The following is a 26,878-nucleotide window of genomic DNA, read 5'->3' on the forward strand; positions in this document are numbered from 1 at the left end:
CTGTTAATCAAGCCTAGGAAAGGAGAGAGAGGAGAGATAGAGAGAAAATGATAAACTGAAAAAGCGTATTAAAATATTTAAAAATATTTCTGGTTTTTTTAAAATTTTTTTTTTAAAGATTCTTATCGATTGAAAATATACTTAAAAATAAACTGATAATATTGATGACAATCAGTGGCTAGACAGTTGTTGTTGTTTCTTAAACCCTCAGAAGTGTACACGTAGTCAAAAGAAATTATACCATTAATAATTATCAATGAATATAAAGAAAATATGAACAAGATAAGGCTTAATCTGCAAATTTTAAAAGAAACTATAAAATTAATAATAATTTTAATTTTGTTAATTATAACAGTAGCTGGAACGTGGTTTCTTTACAATGGTCTCAATGATTCGACAAGTGAAAAATATCAAAATCTTAATTCTTCAAACAACAGTAAGTTAATTTTTTCATTTTTGGATTAATAATATCATAGTGTCAATAAAATATTTATATCAAAAAAATAAAATACAATTATTTTTTCGTTTAATAATTATTTATATATAATATAATAATGAAAAAAATAAATGATTCATAAAAATTTTTTATTTAAATGATAAAATAGAAATTGATTAAAATTAAATAAATAAATTATTTATTTTTTGTGTAGATTCGCTTGATTATTGTCGAGAATTCAACAAATGTGGACTCAATGCAACATGTACATTAAATGAGACTGCTAAAAATTATTCATGTTACACTCATGATTCAGTGGTAAGAATTATTTGTATTTTAATTTATTTAACAATATTTGTTTTTCAATTTAAATTAATTGCCATGTAAATTAAATTTTTTAGATTTCACAAAATGCAAGTTTTGATTTTAATAAGACTTACTATACTAAAGAAAATTTTTTAATGTTCACGTGTTCAAGTATGTCAGAATTAATTGAAGGTTCATGGACATTTAAAGTACCAAATTTATCAGTTGATAATATCACAGTAATACCATCTACATGTTCATCATCATCGTCAAAAAGTTCACCCTATGATTATTCAGTTGATTATTTAAAAAGAAAAATATTTTTTATATGTTCAAATGATAATGATGATGATTATGATGAGGATGGTGATGATGATGATGAAGAAGATGAAGGTATAATATTTTCCAATTATTTTATTTTTCAATAGCAATATGCAAATTATTTTTTAAATTTTTTTTAGATATTTCTTATGTGCTCAAGACAATGTCATATAATGGAACAGATAAAAAAATTTACATGGAAAATTTAACTGACAATGAAATTACTGATCCAACATTTGCAATTGATTGGATATCAAGAAATATATTTTGGGTGAATCATAATTTAAATACAATTTTCGTTGCAAGTTTAGATAATAGTTCAATGAAATTGTCATTAATTAATAATATATCAAATGCAAAATATATTTGTGTTCATCCAAGTCGTGGGTGAGTAATATTTATACTCAATTAACATTATCAAATAATTATAAAATATATTAACTGTTTATTTTTAATTCAAGAAAAATATATTGGCTCAATAATTGTGGTAAATCATGTCAAATTGAGACAGCCAATGAAGATGGATCAAATCGTAGCATATTTTTATCTGGATCTCAAGTACAACAAGCAGCTTCATTAATTATTGATATTACGTCTGATAAATTATGTTGGATTGGAGGAAAAAATATACTGCAATTTAGTATGCACCATGTTTTTAAATCTATATTATTTATTTTTAAATATTTATTGTTTAATATTAAATAGAAATCATTTTTCCAGAGTGTGCTAATATTGAAAAAAAAAGTATAACAATTATTGCTGATGTAGATTCATGGAGTACAATTGCTGTTTCACATGATACTTATTATTGGACAAAAAACAGGTAAATAAATTAAACTTGTAATAATTAAATTTTATTAGTATTATTTATTTATTTGTTTATTTGTTTATATTTAGACGTCAAATTTATTATATGAATAAAAAAAAATCATCAAAGTCGCGTCTTCTTATTGATATGAGAAAAAAACCAGTTAAAATTAGGGAATCTTTTATACACAATTTAGTTTTTATTCCAGGAAATATTCCACCAGGTATGTCGAAAAAAAAAAACAACTATTAATGATGATATGATATTTAATTTAATACTTTAATTTTTTAATTTAATTTAGTAACAAATTTGTGTCAGCGAGAAAATGGGGGATGCAGTTTTAATGAACTTTGTTTACCAAAAGGACAACACGGTGTTACTTGTCGAAAAACATAAATAATGCAGTTTTAATTTTTATATCTTGTTGCCAATAGAAAATAGTCTAATGCCGATAGAAATATATTTTTTTCGTCCAGCTTGTTTCGAAACATTTCGAAAGAAAAAGTACACACAATTTTTCTATAAATTGGCCGTTCAGTGCTGCCCTCTCACAAAAGCTGTACACTCAAAAAAAAAAAAATAATAAAAAAATAAATAATAATATAATTTACTCTAGAATGTTCCAAGGTCAACAAACACAACCTTAAAAAATACACTAATCATTGCTGTTGTAAATTTGTAAATGTCTTTTGAAATAAAAAAAAAGCCACGTATATTGTAATTTTTTATAAATTTACAGAAAAATTAAACTAGTTGTTATTTTTTAAATAACTTTATTATTATTATCACTAATAATTTAACAAAAAAAAATAAAAAAATACATATCAATTGGCTTGACAGCTGAGTCTGTATATATTTTTGTATAAATTGTTGTTTATAATTTTGATGAAACATATTTAAATAGTTAAAAATTATAAAATCATGAATTCAACAAGTCAGAATGATATTGAACAATTGGAAGGATCAGTTAAAAATGTTATTGAACAAAAATCATTAAAATGGATATTTGTTGGTGGTAAAGGTGGTGTTGGAAAAACAACATGCAGGTAAATTATTTATTATTAAATAGATGAATTATAATTGACTAATTTTTTAATAATTTTTTGTGTTAAAATAGCTGTTCATTAGCAATTCAATTATCAAAAGTACGTGAAAATGTATTAATAATATCAACAGATCCAGCTCACAATATATCTGATGCATTTGATCAAAAATTTAGTAAAGTACCATCAAAAGTAAAAGGTTTTGATAATTTATTTGCTATGGAAATTGATCCAAGTGTTGGAATAACTGAATTACCTGAAGAATATTTTGATAATGAACAAGGTAATTATGACAACATAATAAATTATGAAAAAAATTTATTTCCAAAGATTATAATTACCAATATACTTATCTGTTGATATATTTTTTTTTTTTGTTATTTAGGTGGAGCTTTAGGTGGTGAAGCTGTTAGACTAAGTCGAAGTTTTATGCAAGAAATTGTTGGTGCTTTTCCAGGTATTGATGAGGCAATGAGTTATGCTGAAGTTATGAAGTAAGTAAAAATAAATCTATTATTAAATAAATAATAAATTGATTAATGATATATTTATTTTTTTTAATTTTAGACTTGTTAAAAGTATGAATTTTTCAGTTGTTGTATTTGATACAGCACCAACTGGTCATACACTTCGACTTTTATCATTTCCTCAAGTTATTGAAAAAGGTCTTAGTAAAATAATGCGTTTAAAAACAAAAATAAGTCCATTTATAGCACAGGTAATAATTTAAATAAATTTAATTTATTTTTTAAATATTTTAATTGTTTATTATTTGGCATTTAATTATAGATAAGTTCTTTACTTGGAATGGCAGAATTTAATGTTGATTCATTCTCAACAAAAATGGAAGAAATGTTGGCTGTTATACGACAAGTTAATGAACAATTTCGAAATCCTGATCAAACAACATTTGTCTGTGTTTGTATAGCTGAATTTTTATCATTATATGAAACTGAAAGACTTGTACAAGAATTAACTAAATGTGGAATTGATACGCACAATATTATTGTCAATCAATTGTTATTTGTAAAAGATAGTGATGGTTCTTGTAAATTATGTCAAGCTAGAAATAAAGTTCAGGATAAATATTTGGATCAGGTAATATTATAAATAATTTTTATTTATTATTTTATATATATTTTTATAAATTTTATTCTTTTATAGATCATGGACTTGTATGAAGATTTTCACGTTACAAAACTTCCACTTCTTGAACGTGAAGTTCGTGGTGTCGAACAAGTACATCAATTTTCCGAAAATCTTGTTACTCCATATAAACCGTAACTCAAATTTTCCAATTAACAATAATTAAGATTTTTAATAAATAATTAAAAAATAAATCTTTTTTTTAGAAATTAAAAATAATAGCATTTCTTTTTTTTTTTTTTTCTTTTGTAAAAAATAAATTATATATTTGAAAAATAATATCTTAAACTTTATATAAATTAAGAATCAAAATAAAGTTCAAAAAAAAAAAACTAAAAATTAGATAAAAAGTTTATTCTTATAAAGATTAATTCAAACTCAATTTCCCCTCTATTTTACACACCCTCAAATGGTTTAAATTAATGGTCACCATAGGGGAGATGATAAAATAATAAATAAATAGAAAAAAAATATATCTCAACATACGCAGGCGCATTTACAGTTCAATATGATTGTAAAAATGGTGGTCCATTGAAATAGTGTCTAGTTAAAATGTTTTCTAATTTATAAACTACGAAAAAAAAAAAAAAAGAAAAAACATGAATATAAAATTTAAAAATATATCTTTTATGTAAAAAATGATTAAATAAATTTGATGCTAATAAAATATATTAATAATGCGAATTAAATTGGTGCGAATAATATTGATAATAGGATTAATATTAAATATAATAGCTTGGCATAAATTATGGTGGATATTTATGTCACAAAATTCAAAACAATCAATAATTGAAACAACAAAAACAACTGAATTAACACAAAAATTACCACGTGGTTTAGCAAAATTAATAACAATTGTTATACGACAATTTGAAACATATGAAAATGATGTTACATCAACAGTTGAATCATTTATAAATGCATTTCCATTAATAACAATAATTATTGTTTGCGATGAATTGCCATATCCACCACTTGATATTAACACAAGTAATGATACATATAAAAATGTTAAATTATTAAATATACAAATGGATTTTAATAAATCATTGGATCAACGTAATCCATTGAATTACATTAAAACTAAATATATATTATTTATACCTGATGCCACAAAAATATCTTCAAAGCAAGTTTTACAGGTAAATTAATTTTAAGCATTAAACTTGATTTTATAATTTATTGAATTATTAAATTTTATTAACAGGAAGCTATGTCAAAAATTGAACAATTTTCAATTGTCACAATACCAATTGGAAAAAAAAATCAATTAGATTGTTTAAATTTTGATCTTAGGATTAAAGAATGGAGCTTAAAAATGACAAAAATATCTGGTGGTACAAATTGTGATTCAGTTGTTGGAAAACATGCTACTTTAATATCAAGTGAAATATTAAAAAAATTAACAAATCCATTTATGTTACCATTTACTGATGCACTTTATCTTCAAACAAAAAATGCTGGTTTAAAGGTATACAAAAATATTCTATTAAATATTTAATTAATAATTTATTGATGGTTTTTTTTTATTGTTTAGATTCATTTGATGAAAAACCATAGATTAAATGATGGTAAACCAATATATCGTAATCAACAATACCAGCTTAAAAATAAAAAAATGTATCAACAACGTGAAAGACAAATGTATGTAAATTTTGGTATAAAAAAAGTAACAAGATCAAGTGGTACAATTGATTGGTATGGATGTTCAAGAGAAACAGAAAAATGTTTTAATTCAATTGTTAATAATATGCCATCTTATTATTATGAAAAACGTTTAACACCACCATGTTGTCTTGATGGTTTACGTAAAGTTGCAAATCATGTATTTGATAATTTAGATAATACAGGTATACGTTATTGGCTTGAGGGTAGTTCATTACTTGGTGCAATAAATAATGGTGATATATTACCATGGGATTATAAAATTGAAATTGGTGTTAATCGTGATGATCTTCATAGATCACCTTGGATTGTTAAAGCACGTAATAAACCAGTATCTGATGATCAAGGTTTTATATGGCAAAAAGCTACAGAAGGTGAATTTTTTAAAATTCAATATTCTAAAATTAATAAATTACATGTTTGTTTGTTACCATTTTATGTTAAAAATGGTACAATGACAAGAGATTCATGGTTTTTAAAAAATCGTAATTTTCCAGAACATTATTTACATCCAATGTCTAGTATTGAATTTGCTGGTAGACAAATACCAAGTCCAAATAATGTTAGAAATTTTTTAGAAATTAAATATTACAAGGGTATTGTTGAAAATCCCGAAATTCTTTGGAAAATTTAATATATTTTTATTTGAAATATATTTAACAAAAAAGAAAAATTTAATTATGTCAATTGTGCCAAATGATTATTTATAATTTAACATTAAAACAATTTTAAATTATTATTTCTATAAAAATATTTCAAATTAAAAAAACCAATGAACCAATGAAAAGCAGCACAAAAATATTTAATTAATTGTTTAAAATTATTGACATTGTTGATTGTTTTTTAATGTTGATTATTTTACTTGTGTTTATACAAAATGAAAAAATATTTAAGTAATTATTTAAAATATAATTGTAAAACTGTGCCAATATTATGAAGTATGTTTTTTTTTTTTTAGATTTAGTATATGTGATTGATAAATTTGTATTTACATTTAATTAAATTTGCTGCAATATTAACAACTTATAATGTCATCATGTTGATTATTTAATAATTTATAAAAATGTAGCTCCAAATAATACGAAAAAAAAATGCTTCGAGGTGGATTTGAAGTTAAAATTAAAAAGAAAAAAATTTAATTACAAATTAAATAATAAATTACTTGAAATATAGTTAATGTTTTTTCTTTTTAATTCAAATTTATTATTTTTTCTTCTATTTATTTTTCAAAAACAATTGTTGTTATTTTGTAAAATAATTTTTAACTTGATGATGACACTTTGACATCTGGTGGTGGAACTAAAACAGCTGGTTCTCTAACAAAACTTAATAATTTTTCTAATTTCATTGATTCCAATTCTGCATGCGACATTTGCATTTGTTTTTTTGTTGGTTTAACTTTGACTCGTAAATTTGGTGATAATTTTAAAGTATTAATTGTTCCTCTGTCAAATAAATAAATTATATAAAATTAATATATACATAATTAAATGATTAGATGAAAAATAAATTATCATAAATTACTTGTCATCACCAACGATGATAAAAGGTAGTTCTCGATTAAATGCTAATCTTGTTAATTTACAACGTTTTTTACTGACAATTGGTTGACTACAAATTGGTCTATATTTATTAACATTTAAATCAAACACAGTAACTCTACCATCATCAGAAACACAAGCAAATACCGTTGAGCTATATGGTGCCCATTGTACATCACCAATTGGTACACCAAGATCAAACATATACAAAGGTTCTCTGTAAACCCAAAAACAATCAAATTAAACAATTCAAATTGAAAACAATAGTGTACAAATAAAATAAAACTTACAATCTATTGTCTTCCCAAATTTTAATTCTCCAATCACCAGAACAACTTGCAAATATACTTGAATTAAAATTATTAAATACAATTCTATAAACAGGCATATGATGTGCCTCATCATATGTCATCATGTAGACACTACTAAATGCTGTGTTACATTTATAAATAGTACCTTCTTCAGTACCAACAAGAAATAATTCTGGATCTGTTGGATGAAATGCAATGCATGTACCACATCCTTGAAAAATAAACAAATTCGATTTATATAAAACTGATGAAAATATTTATAAAAATTTAAATACCCTTGAGAGTTATGAGTGTTCCATCAGGTCCTGGAATTGGTGGACGATCAAGATACAATGTCATAATTGTCGTATGACCCAATTCATTTTGATTTAATGTCCAGTGATTTATTTTACCATCAATACTAACACTGTAAAATGTTAAATTTCCTTCATCTGTATCAGGTGCCCATCTTACCTAATTAATAAATTAAATTTATATTATTATTTTACTAATATAATATATATAAATTTAATCTTTATTACCTCCCAGACAATTCCTCGATGTTTTTGAGATACATCATCACTTTTATATTGTGGTGATGTTGGTGGTAACATTATATTATAAACAGCAACTGTTCCATCTTTTAAACCTTTTATAAAAATTAATTAACATAAATTCATTCTTCTAAATAATATTTTATTTACCTATAACAAGAAGATGAGGATGTTGTTTACTAAAATCCAGTGACATTACTGGTGATTCAGTCATGCAAATCCATTCTGGATATGATGGATTTTTTAAACTAAATAAACAAACTGATCCAGTTGTTATTGAACTATTAAATGACACTAAAAAAAAACCAGTATTATTTTTATTATTGTATATTTTTTGTGAAGAATAATAATTATAATTTTTCAATTAACTTGTTCCAAAAGCAACAGCAAATAAATCATAATATCTGGCATTGAAACAAAGATCAGTAACATCATGTTTTTTTGTTTTATCATATTGAAATTTCCATAGTGGTAATAATGATCCTTCACCATCTTTAAATTCATCACTTGGATCATTCCAGTAACGATAATCTTGAGCAATTTCATCAAATATATTTTGATTAACCATACGTTCAAGTGTTTTAGCAGCTTGTAACATTCTTTGTGTCACTGCAATTGCATCAGCTTGTGCTTTTTTTTTAAAATTATCATCTTTTTTAGTTTGTACTGCTGGTAATTTACGTTCTTTTTCACGTTCAATTTGTTGTTTTGCATAATCATCCTTGAATAAATTTATTAAAGTCATTTATTATGTATAAATAATTGAAGAAAAATAATTTTTACTTGATAGTCATCGAATATTGTCCATTGAAAAACATGAGAGTTAAATGATGCTGTTGGTGGAGGAACTGTCTGTGTGCTCATGTCCTTGAATGAAAAAAATATTACAAATTAAATATAAGAGATTTAGAAATTTATTCTAACATGATGAGCAAAGTTTTTTTTTTACCCACTCTTATTGGATTGTTGTATGTCAAAGTTGCTCGTTCACAAAAATTAAATTGATTTGGTACTTTTTTTGGTTTTTTTAATCCCATATCCTCTTCTTCAGCTTCAACTTCTGGTTCACCAGTTCCATCAGCTTGTTTTTCATCTCCTCCATCTTCTACATAATTAAAAAAAAATCATATATTAAAAATTGAAAATTGTAAGTCAATTAAAATGATAATAAATTTACCAGCTTCTTCAACATCTTCCTCTTCATCCTCTTCAGTCACAGGTATATCTTCAACTTGTACTGGTTTTTCAATTGGCTCTTCAGCAGCTGTTTATTATCAATTAGTTTAATATAATTAATTTCTTAAACAAATCCAATCATTAATATTATTACCTAAACAATGACCAGCCATTTGTTTTTTAGCCTCTTCTGAATCACGATGCAATAAAGTACCAGGTACACTCAAAATATTAACAATATTTTTTGGTTTTGGTAATTTAACAAATTCCATTTTTTTCCATGACCATTCAACAAGAGAATCTGGTACTCTCGTATCATTCATTGTCAATACTCTTGCATACTCTTCTTGTAATTCCTAAAAACAAATTGAAAAAAATCACAAAATTAAATTGCAAAAATAATATAACAATTTCATTATATAAATTTAAAAAAATACCACTAACTGCTTCAGTTAATTGAAGTTGATCTTCTGGTTTTAAAAAAATTTTACCACGTAACCAATCCATATCACCACCACCACCAAGATCAACTCTTGATGCACGACTTTTTGTGATACTCAGTTGCTAATATAATAAAATACCAATTATTAATTATAATTTCCCTAATTGTTATCATTTTTTTTTACTAAAAATAGCTACAAATAAATCAACAACTTACATCTCTACTTGTTTCTGAAATCTTTGATGATTTTTTACCTGATCCAGGCATGGCTGTCATTTTTTTAGTAAAACTCTTCAACGATGTCGTTCTAGTTTTTGCCAATTGTGATTCATCACCCATTATTATTATTATTTTAAGCCAATTATTGCTTTTAAAATAATTTTTTTGATTACACGTTACCCAGGGTGATAACAGTCTCTTTTTCTATCAAAAAAATACGGTTAAAAAAAATTTTTTTTTCAAATATTTTTGAAGAAATAATTAGATGAAAAGTATCATGATAAATTATGATGATAAAATATTATTTATCAAATCAATCAATTATTAAATAGCACAGTTCAATTTTATAAATATATATATCAAAAAAATAAAACAATTTTTTTATGATATTCTTGTTACCTTGGATACATCCATAAAATTTTAAATAAAAATTTATCATTATTTATTGATAAATATAATTTAAATTTTTGATGAATCATTATTGATAATTAAAGCTATTTTTAGTATATTATACTGATAGCTTATTTAATTTTCAATTTGGCTGATAAGACTTATGTTTTTATGATGTTACTTTTTTTTTTTGTTTCGAAAAAGAAATCAATAAGTTGTATAATGTAGAATGTTGACTGCAGAGTGCGTTCACCAGTTTGTCAGTAACTCAGATAAGTGTCGTAATAAAATAATTATATTTAATACATTGTTTATCTGTATTAAATTATAATTAAAAAAAACAAAAATACTAAAAATATGTTAATTAAATTTATCACTTGTGGCTATATTAAAATAAGTCAAGGATTTTTTATATTTAAATGTTATTTGTGATGACTCCAATCCAACAAGTAGTCCAGATGTTAAATATTATTTTATTTTTATTTATAATTTGATAAATAGCTTGATAATAATTTTGGCTATTCAACAAAATAAATAAATAAATAAATAAATAAATAAACAATAAAGGTATGTAATAAAAAAAAAATAACATTTTAAATTTTGTAAACAATTTATAATAAAAATCGTTAGTATAATAATTAATAATGTTAATTGATGTGGTCTTTTTTTTTTAGGAAATAAACATTTATAAATTATGGAAGATAGTGGTATAGACAGTGATCCAAAACCTGTCAATAATAATGAAGATGAAAGACTATTTCAGGTATAAAAAAAAATAAATTTATTTAATAAAGCCTCAAGCTAATTAACCAGTGCACATTAATTTTTTTTAAATTTAATTTAGACAAGTGATAGCAGTAGTAGCAGCAGTGGCAATCAAATTCAATCGGTTCAAAGAAGTACAACGAAGCAACTTCATAAAAAGCTTGGTTAATATTTTATCTAATATTTAAATGATAATTTTAATATAATTATTATTTATTTGTTAATTTAATTTAACAGAGGCACGTATTGAACAGGCCAAACGTATTCAACGTAATTCAGAATATATAAAACTTCCAAGTAATGAAAAAAATATTGTACCAAGTAGTTCGGCTGGATTGATATCAATTCAAAGATTACCAATACCACATAAAAATAATGAACATTTTCCACTCGTTGAGTATTGGCAGAGTGATACTGAAAGGTAAATGGAAAGCTAAAAAAATTAAATCTAAAAGAAAGATTAATTAGTATGGAAGAATCAATTTTTCAAAAAACTTTACAAATAAATTTAACAGTATTTTTTCAATTTTATTTTAATTGGTTTGTTATTTTCAAGTGGAGATGAAACAACATTGTTTCCAATTTCACGAAGTAAGGACAATGGAAAACACAAACAAGATTTAACTGATACTTTTAGTATTGAAGAAATGGAAATGAGTGAAGATGGAAGTGAGGATTCATTACATTTAGGTCCAAAAAAATTTACTGATCCACAAACAAGGACGTACAAACCAAATGGATGTTTTAATTGTAATTGTCAAATTCTTTAAAATATATATTTATAAAAACTTGTAGATTAAATTTTTTTTTCTTTTTTTTAAAACAAGAAAACAAACAAATAAAATAATTTTTATTTAGTTGCCATAATGTCTTCCAAAAAAAAAAAGCGCAAAAAATCAATTTTTTTTTTTTACAAGAAAAAGCTTTAGTTTCATTTACCGAATAAAAGCAAAATAATCTTAATGAAAATATAATTTTTATAATTGTTATTTTAAGTTTATTAAATGCAAATTAATTTGTTGTTTTTTTTTTAATATAATTAAGTCAGAGTGTTATAATTTCAACAATCGTGCGCATAATTACTATGCATCCTCACGTGTATCTCTGCATTAAATTGATAATTACCCAACGATATGATAATATTAAATTATTAATAATTATATGTATGTGTGTTAACAATAAAATATTTTATGTAAAAAAATATATTATAATAAATAAATAAACAAATAATCTATTTATTGAAAAATGAATTTCATTTTATACATTTTATATATTTTTTTCTTGTTTTTGATATTTAATTAAAGCACAGACACAAATTACTCAATTATTAGCAATCACGAAACGTCAACAAGTGACTAATGACTGTGTGGTTAAATTAGCAGCACTGTTAATTAAAAAAAAAATAAATAAAAAAGTCATTTTTAAAATTACATTTATTCATCGATTGTGGTGTATTTCAAGTGATAGATATAACTATTAAGTCAGCCCATCAAATACAATTAAAAAAAAAATAAAAATAATCTTAAAGTAATAACAATTATAATGAATAATTATTATTATAAAAAATTATAATAACAACAGATATAATTGTTATGAAAATCGTAATTGAATTTATTAAAATTTTAATGATAAAAAAAGCTGAAGAAAAAAATTTATATGTATAATGATTTAGATTATTTATTTTAATTTTTTTTTCTTATGATTTTCAAGTATTTAGAAAAATCGAAATATACCTGACCTAAATTCTCAACTATATCATCTCTCTTTGGTTCTCTTGCCCCTTGACAAAAGTGTTGAAAAATACTACAAGAAAAAAAAAAATACATAAGGTTGGCGCTACCAGTTGGCCCCCGAGAAAGGGATGAAAATTTTGTTGAGGGATGAACAGTGTTCTGGAAAATGCTGATGGGGATGAGGGTTGATTTTGGCAAATGACAAGGCGGGGGCGTGTAATCGGCGACTGTGCCGTAGCATTCGAAGCCAGTATCAGGCCGGCTGCCCGCGGCCCAACGTCGCTTCAATATTAATTATTAAATTTAATTATTAAAAAAATAATTATTATTTAAAATGTGATTATCAATTTATATACCTATAATTAGAAAATCAAATCTCACTAGTCAATCGAAAAATACAACATTAAAAAAAAAAAATTAAATAAATACCAAAAATTTAAAAATACAAAAAAAAAATCAACATGAATATTAATTGATAAAATAAATTATTAGAGAATAATCAAATAACTATGTCAATATAATCAAAATTATAGAAATAATTTATTCTTTAATTTTTAAATTAAAAAAATAATTTAAAAAAAAAATTGAGAAAATCCTTGGGAAAGTCAAAAGGCGTTTGGATCGATGAAACTGGAAAGGGTGAAGGATATTTCTGGTACCACGCGTTCACCCTTCCATTCAGTCTTTTGCAATCTCATCAGTCTTGGCTAATTGTCACCCCAAATACATTCCACTAATAGAAAATCTACTTCAGTCAACAAAGTGACAAATAAACACTGAAAAATAAATTAATTATAATACGAAAATTCATCTATAAAAATTAATAATTAAGTGGAAAAAATATAAAGATAAAAATCTTATAATTTTAAAATGATGAAAAATTAAAAAAGTTTAAGCTTGCGCAAGTGTCAAATAATATTTGTCAATTTCTTTTTATTTTTTTTTCATCTAAAATTTATAAAACGAAAAAAAATAAAAAATGTATTTTGATATACAAGTGAGTTAACTGATAAAAATAAAAATTGTAATGAATAGTGTCATCATTGAAATTAAAAAAAAAAAAAAGAAAATTTAATAAAGTGTTTTTCCGGTAGAAAAAAATAATAACTAAATATAAAAATTTATTTTCATGATGGATTGTACAAGAATATTGAAATTTCAATTTAAAAAAAAATTAGTGGATGATAAAAATTGTGTCAAGTGTTATTCACGTGTTAATTTTTGACAATGATATTTTAATTTTGACTAGTTATTATTTAATTAAAAGAAAACAATTATAATCAAACAAAAATTAAATCAAACTTTTATTATTTTAAATAATCATAATTGAAAAAAAAAATAAAAATAATGATTACCGTTTTTAATGTACTAGTGATTAAATCACACAATAAAATGTGTGATAATGTTATTAAAAATAAAATGATGAATAAAAGTGTTGAATTATTGGGACTCGTGACAACGTGGTATTTAATAAAAGTACAAAGACTCACGTTATTATTATCAACGTCAATTGGGCCACAATTTGCGCGGGCCCACGAAAATCATCACTCAAAATACCAGTCAAATAATCAATTGATTGTTTCATCAAGTGAATTAAAATAACAATTATTATTTTAAATAAATAATTAAAAAAAAAAACTAATAATTAATATAAAATAATTGAAATGAAAGATGAAGTATATTTTATTGTTATTTTTAAATTTATTAAAAAATGAAGATTCAAAATTTATTTGTGTCTTTTTTCATGATTTATAATTTTTATGAAACTATTTGTGTTTTGGACCTTGATAAAATGTCAAAGATACATATTTTTTGACACTATTAGTTTACTTTCATATTTTACAAAGACAAAAAATCAAAAAATTAAATATTATTTTTAAATTATTTATTTTTTTTATTTTTATTTATTTAATTATTTTGTGTTTAGTTTTTTTTAAAAAAATTTCAAGTGATTAGTTAGTGCCTTGGATATCTCCAAGAGAATTTAATGAAAAAAAATTGTATTTATTTTAAATTCTGAATGTTTTAAAAAATAAATAAAATCAGTGAATATTTTTAAATGAAATTTAAAATTATTCAAGTAAGTAATTTTGATTTTTAATGATTAATTAATTAAAAATAAATATTAGCCTAGTGAATTGTATCGATTTTTTAAAATTAAAAATTAAAAAAAAAAATATACAAATTAGCTTAGCTTCTGGTGAATCAGCCGGTCTCGACATATTCCCATGTTTCATTAACAGAGTTTCATCTACATATACATAATAGTATAATTTAACTGATGACACACAGTTATACATAACACAACATTTACAAGTAACATTGTCCAAGTGATCAACTACATTATTGGCTATAATTAAATTCTCATTGACTATTTTTATCATCACAATAAACTTGTATATTAATTTATTATTATCAACAATTATTGATTTTTTATATTTTCAATTTCAATACTCATCCTGACCCAGAAATCAATTTGTCAATTTATTATTTATTCTTAACTTTTATATTGTTATTTATTTCTTTCTTTTTTTTTTTTTTTTATCTTCAACAAATATTGATTATAAAATATTTCAAAACTTTTAAAAAATATATAAATTTTAAAACTTTAAAATTGACTATATTTTTTATTTTTCATTTGATATATTTTATATTATTTTTTTCAAATGAAAAAAAAAAATTATATATAATAAAATTGAATTTAATATTGTTAGAAATTTTTTTCTTTATTTTTTCTCAATTAAAATTTTATAACTGCAATTTGTAATTAACTTATAATTACTAGTAATAATATTGGAAAACAAGAGTTAAAGTTATAATATATATTATATAAATATTAATATTGTATGTGTGTATTTGGATAAATGTACGTGAAGCAATAAAGTACATTGTGGTAGTGTAATATGAATTTACGTGCAATGTATATCGAAAGCCCTGCAGCAAAATATAATTTATATATATAAAATCCAAGAGTCAATACATCAAGTACATAGATATTTGATACATACACACATATATATTTGTATCACCAGTGGGCTCAATACCATTTTTAGTTAAGTCAAATTGATCCATCCACCAAACTAGAGTCACGTTCACTAGTATCATATCAAAAGACGTCACAATTTCAAGATAATCTACCATCCAATATCTAAAAAATATTAAAAAAAAAAAATTAATCTCCTCATAGATGAAAAAAAATTATATATTTTTTTCCTTTTTTTTTTTAGGTCTATTTGATGAATCAGATGATATCCTGTAAAAAAAAAAAAAAATAATCCAATTATTGTAATAGAAGAAGTAAAAGGAAAAACATTTAGTGAAGTTTAAAAATAAAAAAGTGAAAATATAAATTAAATTGAATAAACACAGTGGATTATTAAAGTTTATTTTAAAAAAAAAACGTGAGTTTATATAGTTATTATTTTTTTGTGGGTGTACATCACCATCCCTCATTGATTGAGGGGGTGTTTGTCACCAAATTAATATCAGAGTGGGTTTTGAAATATTTAATGGGCGTTTTGCCCGTAATTTAATACGTGTTATTTTACGTAGTATTACTGATAATAGTAGTCATACTGATTCATTAATACGTCGTTCAGTACTGGCTACTTCGGGTTTATCGGGGGTGGCCGTGGCTACGGGGGAACATAATGATCCCCCGTCCACGTGTCACACAACCCCGAGTATTATATCGAGTGGTGTATCATCATCATGTGGTCCAACAAGATCCAGAGTGAGAGCAATGTCAATGAGAAGTCTTAGACGTGTTTCACATCCGTAAGTTTTATAAATTTTTTAATCAAAAATTTTATATAGATTTTTAGATTGTTTAATTTTATATCAACTTGATTATTTATAAAATATTTAAACTGGAAAATTAAATTTATGTCCAGTGATATTTGTTGTAAAATTTAAATAATTTAAATTTAAAATAGTTTTTTTTTTTTTTCTTTTATTTATGTTTTTTAAAGAATTGTAAAGAAAGACGATATTTTATTATTTAATTTCAAAGTTAGATAGACATTTCAATTATTTAATTATTTTTTTCAGTTATTTAATAATGCCTTTTTTTTTTAATTTACATTATCTATGTTGGTTTCTTGATAAGTTGAAACTTTTCAACAACTTGAAATTTTCTTATACAATATGCATATCTTTATTGAATTAATACTTGAAAGCTATATGATGGAAGATGTATTTATTCAAGCACACACTGAAAGAGCAGTTATTATTATTTTTATCTCCATTTGTTTTTATTTTTTTTTTTTAATTTTTGTTATTCATGAAAGTGCCATTATCCATGACAAATCGACACTCGACCTTGTCCTGAAGCATACCGTATTTTTATATTTTATACATTTTTTTTTATTTTTAAACAAAACTATAGTAACTTGTATTGTTCATGTCTTCAATATTGTTTTTATATTTTTTCATCATCCTGGAAAATGAAAAAAAAATAAATATATATGCGTGGATTGAAAATTTTTGTAGCGTAACAAGGTCGCATTAAAATTTTTTTTTCTTGTTTAAATTTATCTGCCTCATTTGAAGATTAACGAAAGGAAAACAATGATATAAGAAAAATAAAAAAATTAAATGTGAAAATTGATTGAATTAAAAAGATGGCATTAGTGTGATAAAAAATTGCCATCTTTTGTTGAAATTAATATTTTTTATTATTTAAATTTATTATTTCAATGATGTAATATTTTTGTTGTTATTATTATTTAAATATAAATTTATATTGCGTTGAAAATCCAACAAAGTTATTATTTTTTCAAGCGAATAAAATTAGTATTCGTGTGTAAGTAATTTCACTTTGTTGCTTATTGTGCGGCCTTAGAAAAGCAAATAGAAAAATATTTATAAAAATATAAAATAGAGCAAAGAAAAACTATTGACAATGACAACGATAAAAGTATGACACAAAGATTCCAAAAGAATTTATATAAGATAAAATAAAATATATTATTTGACGATATTTTGAAAATTAAAAAAAAAATTAGCTAACGATTTTTATCGTCATATTTTGTTTAAAAAAAATTCTAAAACTTTTTCTACAAAAAAATAAATTATCAATTCAATTTGCATCATCTTTTAACAATTGACAAAAATAAATAAAATATAATCTTGCCCATGGCAAATTTTTCTACGTGACTTTTATTTATTCGTAAAATTTTTTTTGTATTTCAAAAATCATATATCTATGAAATCATAACAGTAAATTTTTTTCATTTTTTTTTTCTATTCTAATAAAAAAATAATAGTATAAAAGTCAAGTGCTGAGAGGGGGGCCGGGGAGAAGAATGCAATTTGAAAAAAAAAAAAAAAATCTAAAGCTTTCTTTGTATGAAATTGAGGACGAGGATATTTTTTTTTTTGCTCATTTTAACGCAATAGACTGTTCATGGTTAAAATTATCGTTGCAAATCGAAATTGCCGAAAGGGAAAAATATTTTTTTTTCTCAACAATAGCCTTTTTTTTTAACAATGAAAAAAAATATTAAGTATGAAAACAAAAATATGAATGAAAACAAATATTTATATGAAAAGAATTTTTTTTTTTTTTTGAATAATAAAAAGGAAATAAAAATAAAAGAATGGAGTTTAAGGAATTAAAAATATATAGCAAGTGTGATTTTAAAAAATAAAATATATCCAGTTTGTTTTAGTCCAAGCGTATGTCACACGTACTACGGAACACAACTATGGGTTTATCGTTGTCCGCTGGTATAACGAATCGCTTTTATCAAGCATCCGGTGTAACACCCTTTGCATCTCTACCAACCCCATCTTTTTTTTTTTTTTTCTGTCATTTTATTTACCTCCCTCATTTTTCCACGTTGAACCAGTATATTTCCCTTTTTTTTTCCTGTTTTTTTCATTTTTTTATTGTCATTTTCGTTGTTATTACACTAACTCATTTTTTTTTTTTGTTGTTTATTTGTTTGTTTGTTTGTTTTTTTTTGAGAGACAAAAAGCAAAGTAATTGGAAAAACTAAACTCACCGATGCAAAACGACTGTTGTTTATCACATTCGATGAAAAATATAAAATAAATAAAAACATTTCCGATGAACTTGTCTTTATAGTTAATTAATAATGAAAATTAATTTCTATATTTTTAAAAAAAATAAATATTCTATAATTACTTGAAAAAAATAATATATATTTTTTTATTTTTTAAATATATAAATAAAACAGGCATTTTTATTTGAAAATTAATTTTCAGTAGTACAAGTCAAGCAGTGTCAGACCTTCCTTTATTTTTTTCATTTTTCATGTATATAATTAAAATAGAAAAACCGAATATTATAACAACAAACAATAAGTTAAATTTGCTATTAATTTTTATAATTATATTTAATAATTTTAGTTGAAAAAAATTTTGGAATGTTTTAAGGTGTGAATATTGTGGCCCGTTATTTGAATTTTTTCCCAACGATTTTTCATTAAATTTTTCATTTAATATTTTCACAACACGACGTACAATAAATTTACAAAATATTATGACATATAACGCAAAATATAATAGACATTATGATCATGCCACTCACTGAATATTAAATCACTTTATGAAGAGCAATTTTAAAACAAATACAAGTTCCACTTTAAGTTTTAACAGTACAGTCATTTAGTGGATAATCCAAGCAATTTATTATTAAACCAAGAAATAAATATGTATTTCAATGTTGAAAAATAAAAAAAGTATATATATTGTTAACCTCTGGTCTTGTTGAAATAGTGCAACCTAAAATGCCTCAAGGTAAAAAAAATTTGCTACTGTCATTTTTGACATATATGCCCGTAAAAACTAGTTGATACTCGCTTTTGGCCTCAGGCCATTGTCAGAGTAAAAAATAAAATTTCAAAAAATCATAATATATATACTCCAAAAATATATATTCCAATATCTTTGTATTTTTGTGCCAAAAATAAAACTGTATCAATAAAAGAAAAAAGACTATTATTATTATTGAGTTTTTTTTATTTAAAATTTTTTTTTTTTTTTTGTAGTGTTTATATTTTATTTGTTAAGGAGAAATTTTTTCTTCACATGGGTCAATTTGGAAAAAATTTGAAGTTACTGAGGAGGTATTGCTACAGTTTTCTTTTTGGCACAAAAGTAAAGTTTTTCTTTGCTTTTTTCTTATATTTCTCCGACTTTTCTCCGAAAGTTTTACGTTTTTCTCCGATATTTCTACGCTTTTCTTCAATTTTTATCGTCTCATTATAATATAATAAAATATTTTATTTTTTCACTTTTAACGTTTATAAATTTGAAAAAAAAAAAAAAAAAGAATATGTGGTGGCAGTAGATGTGGGTTGGTTGATTGGGAAAAAAAATAGTTTGAATTTATTATTATTTCAAAAATTCGACTGCGGTGTCTTATTATCAATTGAAGTTACCACAAATGTATTGTTATATTTCATGGAAACTTATCCTTTTTTAAAGTTTTTTTATCATCCTTTTATTCTTTTTTTTTTTTTGAAAATATAAAATGCATCCAGAATTATTATTTTATCTATCATTTTACCATCCTTTTTGTCAAGAGGTTTTAAATTTGTACCAGGACTATCTCACCATCGAAAAAAATCTCTCAACTGACTTGAAATATTCAAGATAATATTTTTCTTACTTGTCAAATGTCACGTTTTATTATTAATAAAACTTATTTAAATAAAAAATAAAAAATTCTATTTTAAATTACATGTAGAGTTATAAATCGGGTATAAAATATAATAATTAAATATATGTCAATAAAATTATGATAAATATTATTATTTTTATTGAATAATGATCATTTTCTTGAGAGAAAATTGAAAATAAAGATTTTTAAAAAGTAAGAGTTTGGATAAATTGGTGTTACGATGCAACCTTTTTTGGTACTATATATTTTCAAACTCTTGGCACTGATCTCAAGGTACATACCCACCCTCCTCCTTATTCTTTCTCTCTTCTATTTCCTCAAGAGGATCTGCTTCTATTCTCTCTTTTATGTCACTTTTTATTTATTTTTTTTCTATTTTTTTATCCTCCCTTGGCTCTTTTCATCCTCTCTTCTCATCATTTTGCCTCTTTTCTTCACCAATTCTTTATAAATCCCTGTGTACGTCAAGTTGAGACTTGATGATACAAGAACACACGATATTTTGCACGCGTTCCATACTCTACTTGGTATTTCGAGGCTATCTCTTCGACTTTTTCAATCGATTTTATACCAAATAAAATACACTACATGTTTTTTATTTATTTTAAAAATAATATATAAAAAAATTTTTCTCATTCAATTTACAATTATTTGTCGAAAAATATATTTTGCTTTATTGAAAATAAATTTAATTCTATGTAATTATGGGGTTTTTTTTTTGTCCAATTTTATTTTATCATTGTATGGAATTTTTTAAAGACAAATACTTGATTTTTCATTTTATGTCTTTATGAGTTTCTTTGATATTTCACTTGGTGGCTAAAACTCTGGAAGTTTTTTTTTTTTTTTTTTTTAATTCACCCTCTTGTTCACTCTTTTTTTTTTTACTCTTACATTTTTAAATCGCCTCTTTTATATATTTTCTTTGGTGCCTTGAGGTCTTTGTAAATTAACATCCTGCTCTCGACCCACTCTCTCATTTTATTTTTTTTTTTCTTATTTTTATATTGTCATTACATTGATTGAACAGTTTGTCTCTGCTGAATCATTAACTTTTTATATTTTTTTTAAAATAAAAAAAACAAAATTAATTATATGTATTTTGCAATTAATTTGTTTAATTGTTTATTTGAGTTTTTTTCTGTCATCGATATAAAATTTAAAAGTTATTTTTCTTTTTTTACATTTTAAAATTTAAAATGTTTTGAAAATTCAGAGCAAACATCCGGCAAGCTTATTTTTCTGTATCTGATTTGATTCTAGAATCCGGTAAAAAAAGTTCTGATTATATAATATTTATATACACTTGGCATTTATCACTGTTACAAAACAAAAAATTTATTTTATCATATTATTTTTTTTTTTTCACATGGTCACAAAAGCATTTCCTTGCTCCATTATTCGAGTGTTATTTTTCTTTTCTCAACTTGAAAAATAAAAATATAAATATTCAAAATAAAAAAAAAACAATAATCATGATTATAAATTGTATAAACTTTTTTTTTTTTTTATTACTTTGTAAATGGTTATGTTTTTTCTTGACAATTACAAGATGATTTAATTTTTTATATTTATTATTATTTTTTTATAAATAAAAATTATGTTTTTCACGTGTCACAAGAGTTATACAATGTACGTGTGTCAAATTACCATTGTGTCCTTGAAGAAAATAAAAAAAAAAATCTGAATAAACTTTGAATATGAAAAGTGCGAAATGTAAATATTAAAAAAAAAAAAAAATAACAGGTGAATGAAATATTTGATTTTTTCCACAAAAAAAAAAGCAAAAGGATTAGTAAAACCTAAATAACATAGGTTCAAATTTTTTAATCAACAATTCGATCTGAAAAATAAATTAATAAATTAAATAATTTTAAAATTAACAATCTTTTTTATTAAAAAACAATTTTATTTTTTCATTAAAGTATAATAGACGTAAAAGGATTTGATAAAATCCAAAAGAGGATTTGCTTGATTATATATATCTTTCAATGTACACACATTGTATAGTTTTAAAAGTAAACTTTTTATTCAGTATCATCTCCATTCCCTTATTTTGATTCACATCATACTCTTGAAACCCTTGACTGCTTTTATCCAACTTCGTGTTGATACAATATAAACAATATTGATCGCTTCTAAACATACCACAGCTTATGATTAAATAAATTTTAAAGCTTAGTCATCTATTATTTCAAATATTGAATATGTGTTTAAAATTATTTTTAAAGATCAAAAAAATACAATGATACTTGTTAATTATTAATTTATTTAATTAGTTAATTAAATACTTGGTTAATCGATAAACTAAATTTCTTGGAAAATAAATATAAGCCTTGTTAAATGCTGTGTATAAATTCTGTCATATAATTTTTAACTTACATTTTACATCAGTAATCTTAGTTTCACAGAATTGTATAATATAATTATAACCATGAATTAACATAATTACAATTATCGACTTTTCATACGTGGGTGTAAGATGAAGAAAGTAAACAGGTTAATTTTAGTGAAAGTAAATAGGATAATGTTGTGGTATCACTACAAGACATGTCATCAAATTCTCTAGAATCTAGATGACGTCAAACTAGACTAATAGTTAGACTATTATGTTCTTATTTTTTTTTTTAATCCAAAAATACATTCAAAAGCTTTAATCTCAATAAATAGTTAAAAAAAAAATATTAAATTATATATTTTTAATTATTAAATTGAAATATTTTTCAAGTGGTTTTATATTTTTTTTTATATTTTGATAATGAAAATAATAAATTTTATTAAATATATTTTTAACTGTGTAAATTATATTTTTAAATATTTTTTTTTATATTTACACCCACTCAATTATTTGCTTGATAGTTATTTAGATAATTAAAAAAATATATTTTACGTGGGTGTATTTTTATGTACATTGTGTATGTGTTATTGACTTGTTTATTTAATTAAAGTTCATTTACGGTGGTTGGATTATTTTTTTTTTTCTACTTATGCTTGGCTCGGTTAACAATATTTACAGTTGAAGTAAAAACACTCTCTCATTGCTCACGTTAATCATTTTTTATTTGAAAATAATATTCGGTTTTCGCGTTACGTACGTGTAATTTAACGAAAAAAAAATTATTTTATTTATTTTTTTGCTTCATGAATTTTTGAAATATTAAGTAATGAAGTTTTTTTTATTTATAAATTTTATACTCGATTGATTTATTTGTCAATAATATTAAATACTCAATATTCTAAATTTAACTATACGGAAATAAAAGTTTTTATTCATTAAATGTTTTTTTTTTTTAATTTAAACAATCATGAAATAATCATTTTGTTTGAAACACACTTTGCACCAGTTGACAAAGAATAATTGTTTCGAAAAAAAAAAAAAAGAATTTCTATTGTATTTTCTTTGATAATTCTTCAAGACATATTTGTCAACTTTAAAAAGCACAATCGTCAACTTCTTCGTTTGTCTTTTTGCACAATATTTTTTTTTTTATATCCATTGGAAAATATTTTCACTGTCTTCATATATATCTCCATTCAAATGCTGTCTTCTAGAATAAAAGTCCACCCAAGGCATAAAAATAAATTTTTTTATACAAAAAATAAAAAACTTAAACTACAAAAACCAATAGTTTAAACTGTTTTTTTATTATTAATAAATTTATTAATTTACTAACTTTTTTTTACACATTTAAAACTTTTGTGTTGCGAAATAAAAATTGATTATTACACAGAGCATCAGTGCTTATGATAAAAAAAAAATAAAAAACAATAATAAAACAAAAAATCCAAATACAAAAAATTTAATAATTATATTTTTTTTCAATTTTGCTATCTCAATTATTGTCTCCCATAAGATTAAATATAAAAAATCAAAGAATAAAAAAGATGATAAAATACCTTTTAAACTATATAAAATTTAAAAAAAAAAAAAATAAACGGAAGTGGTAAACTGGAGCATGGCCTGAGGGCAGTCGACATCACACACAAAAAGAGATATCAAGATAGAAAAAGACAAAGAAATTATTGCAATGTCAAGCATCCCTCACCGGATGTTGAATCGACGACAGATTTTATACACCAATACATATTCACACTGCAAATATATATTAAATTTCTCGCTCTTCTTCTTCCTCTTCTTCATCTTCTCTGTCTGTTTAACATTTTTTTTTGTCAAAATTATATGTGGGCTATGTGCATGTTGATATTATTATCAACACCTGTATACTCCTCATATTTGCATACCTTGTAACCACCGAGTATCTAAGATAACAAAATATATATACATGCAGTAAGGTGGTTGCATACAAGTATTACAATGTTGCCTCTCTCTCTCTTTTTCTCTAAGTATTTTTTCTCTTTCTCTCGGGCCAGGAAACAATCGATAACTGACCCATATTGTTACCCTCCTTTTCCTCCTCTTCATCAACGACCTTTTTCCTTCTCCTTCACTATCACCTATTTCTTCTTCTTCTTCTTCATCTTTTTCTATCAACTCTTTTTTATATCTGCAATATTTTCCCTCCACTACATGCATTTCCTTCTTTGCCTTTTTTTTTTTTTTCTTATCTCCTAAAATCAGAGCTACAGTTGTTCTTTTTGTTTCTTATTTTATATATATATTCATTTTTTTTTTTTTTCTAGTTTTTAATTTTCTTTTAAAACACCTTGTTTTGACACAACCTTTTCTCCATGACCTGATTTATCTTGTTTTTAATTTTTTAGACTGAAACAAAAAAAACAGTGCATTTGTTTTTTAAGAGATTATTATTTTTATTTTTTTGATGATTATTTTGATATACTAAATTAACGTCCAACATGACATCAACGTTGTTGAAAATGTTTGTGGGTAACTGCGGTTACTGGAACATATTGAGTTAAGGAAAGTTGTATGTGTGTCCATTAGATACATACCAGAGAGTTGGTCAAATTCTCTCATAGTACTCCCAATGGTCTTCTTAGATAAAATCCCTAGTGATAAAATAAATGTTATAGTATATAAAATTCTTTTTGATCATTTTATAATATAATTTTTTTTTAACATTATTGTTTTTGCTGTTTAATTATTATTATCTTTTTTTATTTTGAAACTTTTTATATTCTTAAAATAAAATATCTATATATTTAAAAATAGAAAACTCATTATGAAATTATTTTAAAAATAATAAAGAGAAAAAAAAAAAAAACATTTACAATAGTTATAATAGAATGGGAACGTCTAAAATCCGATTAAAATCGACGACCCAGATCTCTGTATTTGGTTGATGTGGAATAAGGTGTCCGACCCGTTGTAAATAGTCAGCCGAGGGCGTTTTTTGAGTGTGCCAAAGTGGTGCAATGCAAGGTGATTGCAGGGTGGTGGTGTTTGTGGTAGTGGCAAAAAGAGGAATATTGGCAAGGCTATATATTTTCAAGAGAGGGATTGAAACACAAACCACGTGAGGCTTTGAAGGTACATATACACATATATGTATTCAAGGTTTTTTTATTTTATATATATTTCTTTTTTTTGCATATCTTTGTCATCATCTTGGTTGTGCTTGCGGCATCTACCTGCAGCCTGTCAAGGGTTTGCACACACAACCTTTTTCATCATTTATTTATCTTTTAATTTCATTTTTTTATTTTTTACAATTTAAAAATATTACTTTCCTCAAATTACCGAGAGGCTCTATGTATTTATTTATTGATAAATAATTATCAACATGTAAATTATTGCTAAATATATCTTTAAATTAATTAAAAAATTTTATTTACATGAACTAGTTTATTGATAAATAAAAAATTTGATGAATTTTATTTTTTGGCAGCTAAAATATTTATTTGTATATATTTTTTATTCATTATGAAATATTGTACGTGTACCAATTTTTGGCAACGAGTCACGTGATATTCATTTTTGTATATATTTGCGTGAAAAAAAAAAAAAAAATAATAAATAAATCAGGTCATATCGATAAATCAATTTTGCGGTGAAAGTTGTTGTATATTTTAAATGTGGCTTATTATCTCTTTTTTTTTTTTTGATTAAAAATATTCATCGTTTTTCGATGATTCTTTAATATTCTATTTATTCAAGAATTATACTGAATTATTATTATTTTTTTTTTTAGAATCAACAACTCGGTAAAGTATAGGTTTAATACATTTTTTTTATCTGTTTAAATTTTAACATCATTTTAACAAAATCCTCAAATAATTTACTTTTTTTTTTCAATCCAAGTTGGATAATTATGTTGCTAACTCTGAGGGTACTTGAAATTTTTTTTTTTTTTATATTTATTTAAACGTTTAGTGGCTCTTTAAAGTGTTGAATATCTACTCGTTGATAAATAACGATTAACGTTTTCCAGATGAATTTTCTTTTGGATTATTTGAGACATTCAGATTAATTA

At 23.5% G+C, this 26,878-nt stretch overlaps 4 protein-coding genes across 6 annotated transcripts; 3 read left to right on the forward strand and 1 right to left on the reverse strand.

Annotated features, from left to right (window-relative positions):
* The first annotated feature begins 2,480 nt into the window (after positions 1 to 2,480).
* Positions 2,481 to 4,333, forward strand: LOC122853018 (ATPase ASNA1 homolog). The gene is made up of 6 exons (XM_044153199.1): positions 2,481 to 2,917; positions 2,989 to 3,197; positions 3,300 to 3,408; positions 3,482 to 3,632; positions 3,704 to 4,012; positions 4,079 to 4,333. Exons 1-6 carry the CDS (start codon positions 2,793 to 2,795, stop codon positions 4,196 to 4,198), a joined length of 1,023 nt encoding a protein of 340 aa, XP_044009134.1. The 5' UTR covers positions 2,481 to 2,792; the 3' UTR covers positions 4,199 to 4,333.
* On the forward strand, positions 4,284 to 6,941 carry LOC122853017 (fukutin-related protein). The gene is made up of 3 exons (XM_044153198.1): positions 4,284 to 5,202; positions 5,268 to 5,531; positions 5,598 to 6,941. The coding sequence occupies exons 1-3, from the start codon at positions 4,738 to 4,740 to the stop codon at positions 6,357 to 6,359; spliced, it is 1,491 nt and encodes a 496-aa protein (XP_044009133.1). The 5' UTR covers positions 4,284 to 4,737; the 3' UTR covers positions 6,360 to 6,941.
* A 45-nt stretch (positions 6,942 to 6,986) lies between these two features.
* On the reverse strand, positions 6,987 to 10,391 carry LOC122853016 (dynein intermediate chain 2, ciliary). Of its 3 annotated transcripts, none has more exons than XM_044153196.1 (14): positions 10,347 to 10,391; positions 9,945 to 10,151; positions 9,731 to 9,850; positions 9,441 to 9,642; positions 9,288 to 9,374; positions 9,064 to 9,215; positions 8,894 to 8,977; positions 8,480 to 8,831; positions 8,261 to 8,404; positions 8,099 to 8,205; positions 7,853 to 8,030; positions 7,557 to 7,755; positions 7,250 to 7,483; positions 6,987 to 7,170 (listed from the first exon to the last, which is right to left on the reverse strand). In XM_044153196.1, exons 1-14 carry the CDS (start codon positions 10,359 to 10,361, stop codon positions 6,987 to 6,989), a joined length of 2,265 nt encoding a protein of 754 aa, XP_044009131.1. In that variant the 5' UTR covers positions 10,362 to 10,391. The 3 variants fall into 3 exon arrangements, with proteins under 3 accessions (XP_044009131.1, XP_044009130.1, XP_044009132.1); XM_044153195.1 differs by having other exon boundaries at positions 7,557 to 7,788; XM_044153197.1 differs by lacking the exons at positions 9,945 to 10,151; positions 10,347 to 10,391 and having other exon boundaries at positions 7,557 to 7,788; positions 9,724 to 9,828.
* Positions 10,392 to 10,669: 278 nt separating this feature from the next.
* LOC122853019 lies at positions 10,670 to 12,348 on the forward strand. Its single transcript, XM_044153200.1, has 5 exons — positions 10,670 to 10,905; positions 11,013 to 11,100; positions 11,182 to 11,266; positions 11,340 to 11,523; positions 11,659 to 12,348. Exons 2-5 carry the CDS (start codon positions 11,032 to 11,034, stop codon positions 11,870 to 11,872), a joined length of 552 nt encoding a protein of 183 aa, XP_044009135.1. The 5' UTR covers positions 10,670 to 10,905; positions 11,013 to 11,031; the 3' UTR covers positions 11,873 to 12,348.
* The last annotated feature ends 14,530 nt before the right edge of the window (positions 12,349 to 26,878 follow it).

This window comes from Aphidius gifuensis, linkage group LG3, assembly GCF_014905175.1.
Source record: "Aphidius gifuensis isolate YNYX2018 linkage group LG3, ASM1490517v1, whole genome shotgun sequence".
In the NCBI taxonomy this organism is placed as follows: domain Eukaryota; kingdom Metazoa; phylum Arthropoda; class Insecta; order Hymenoptera; family Braconidae; genus Aphidius; species Aphidius gifuensis.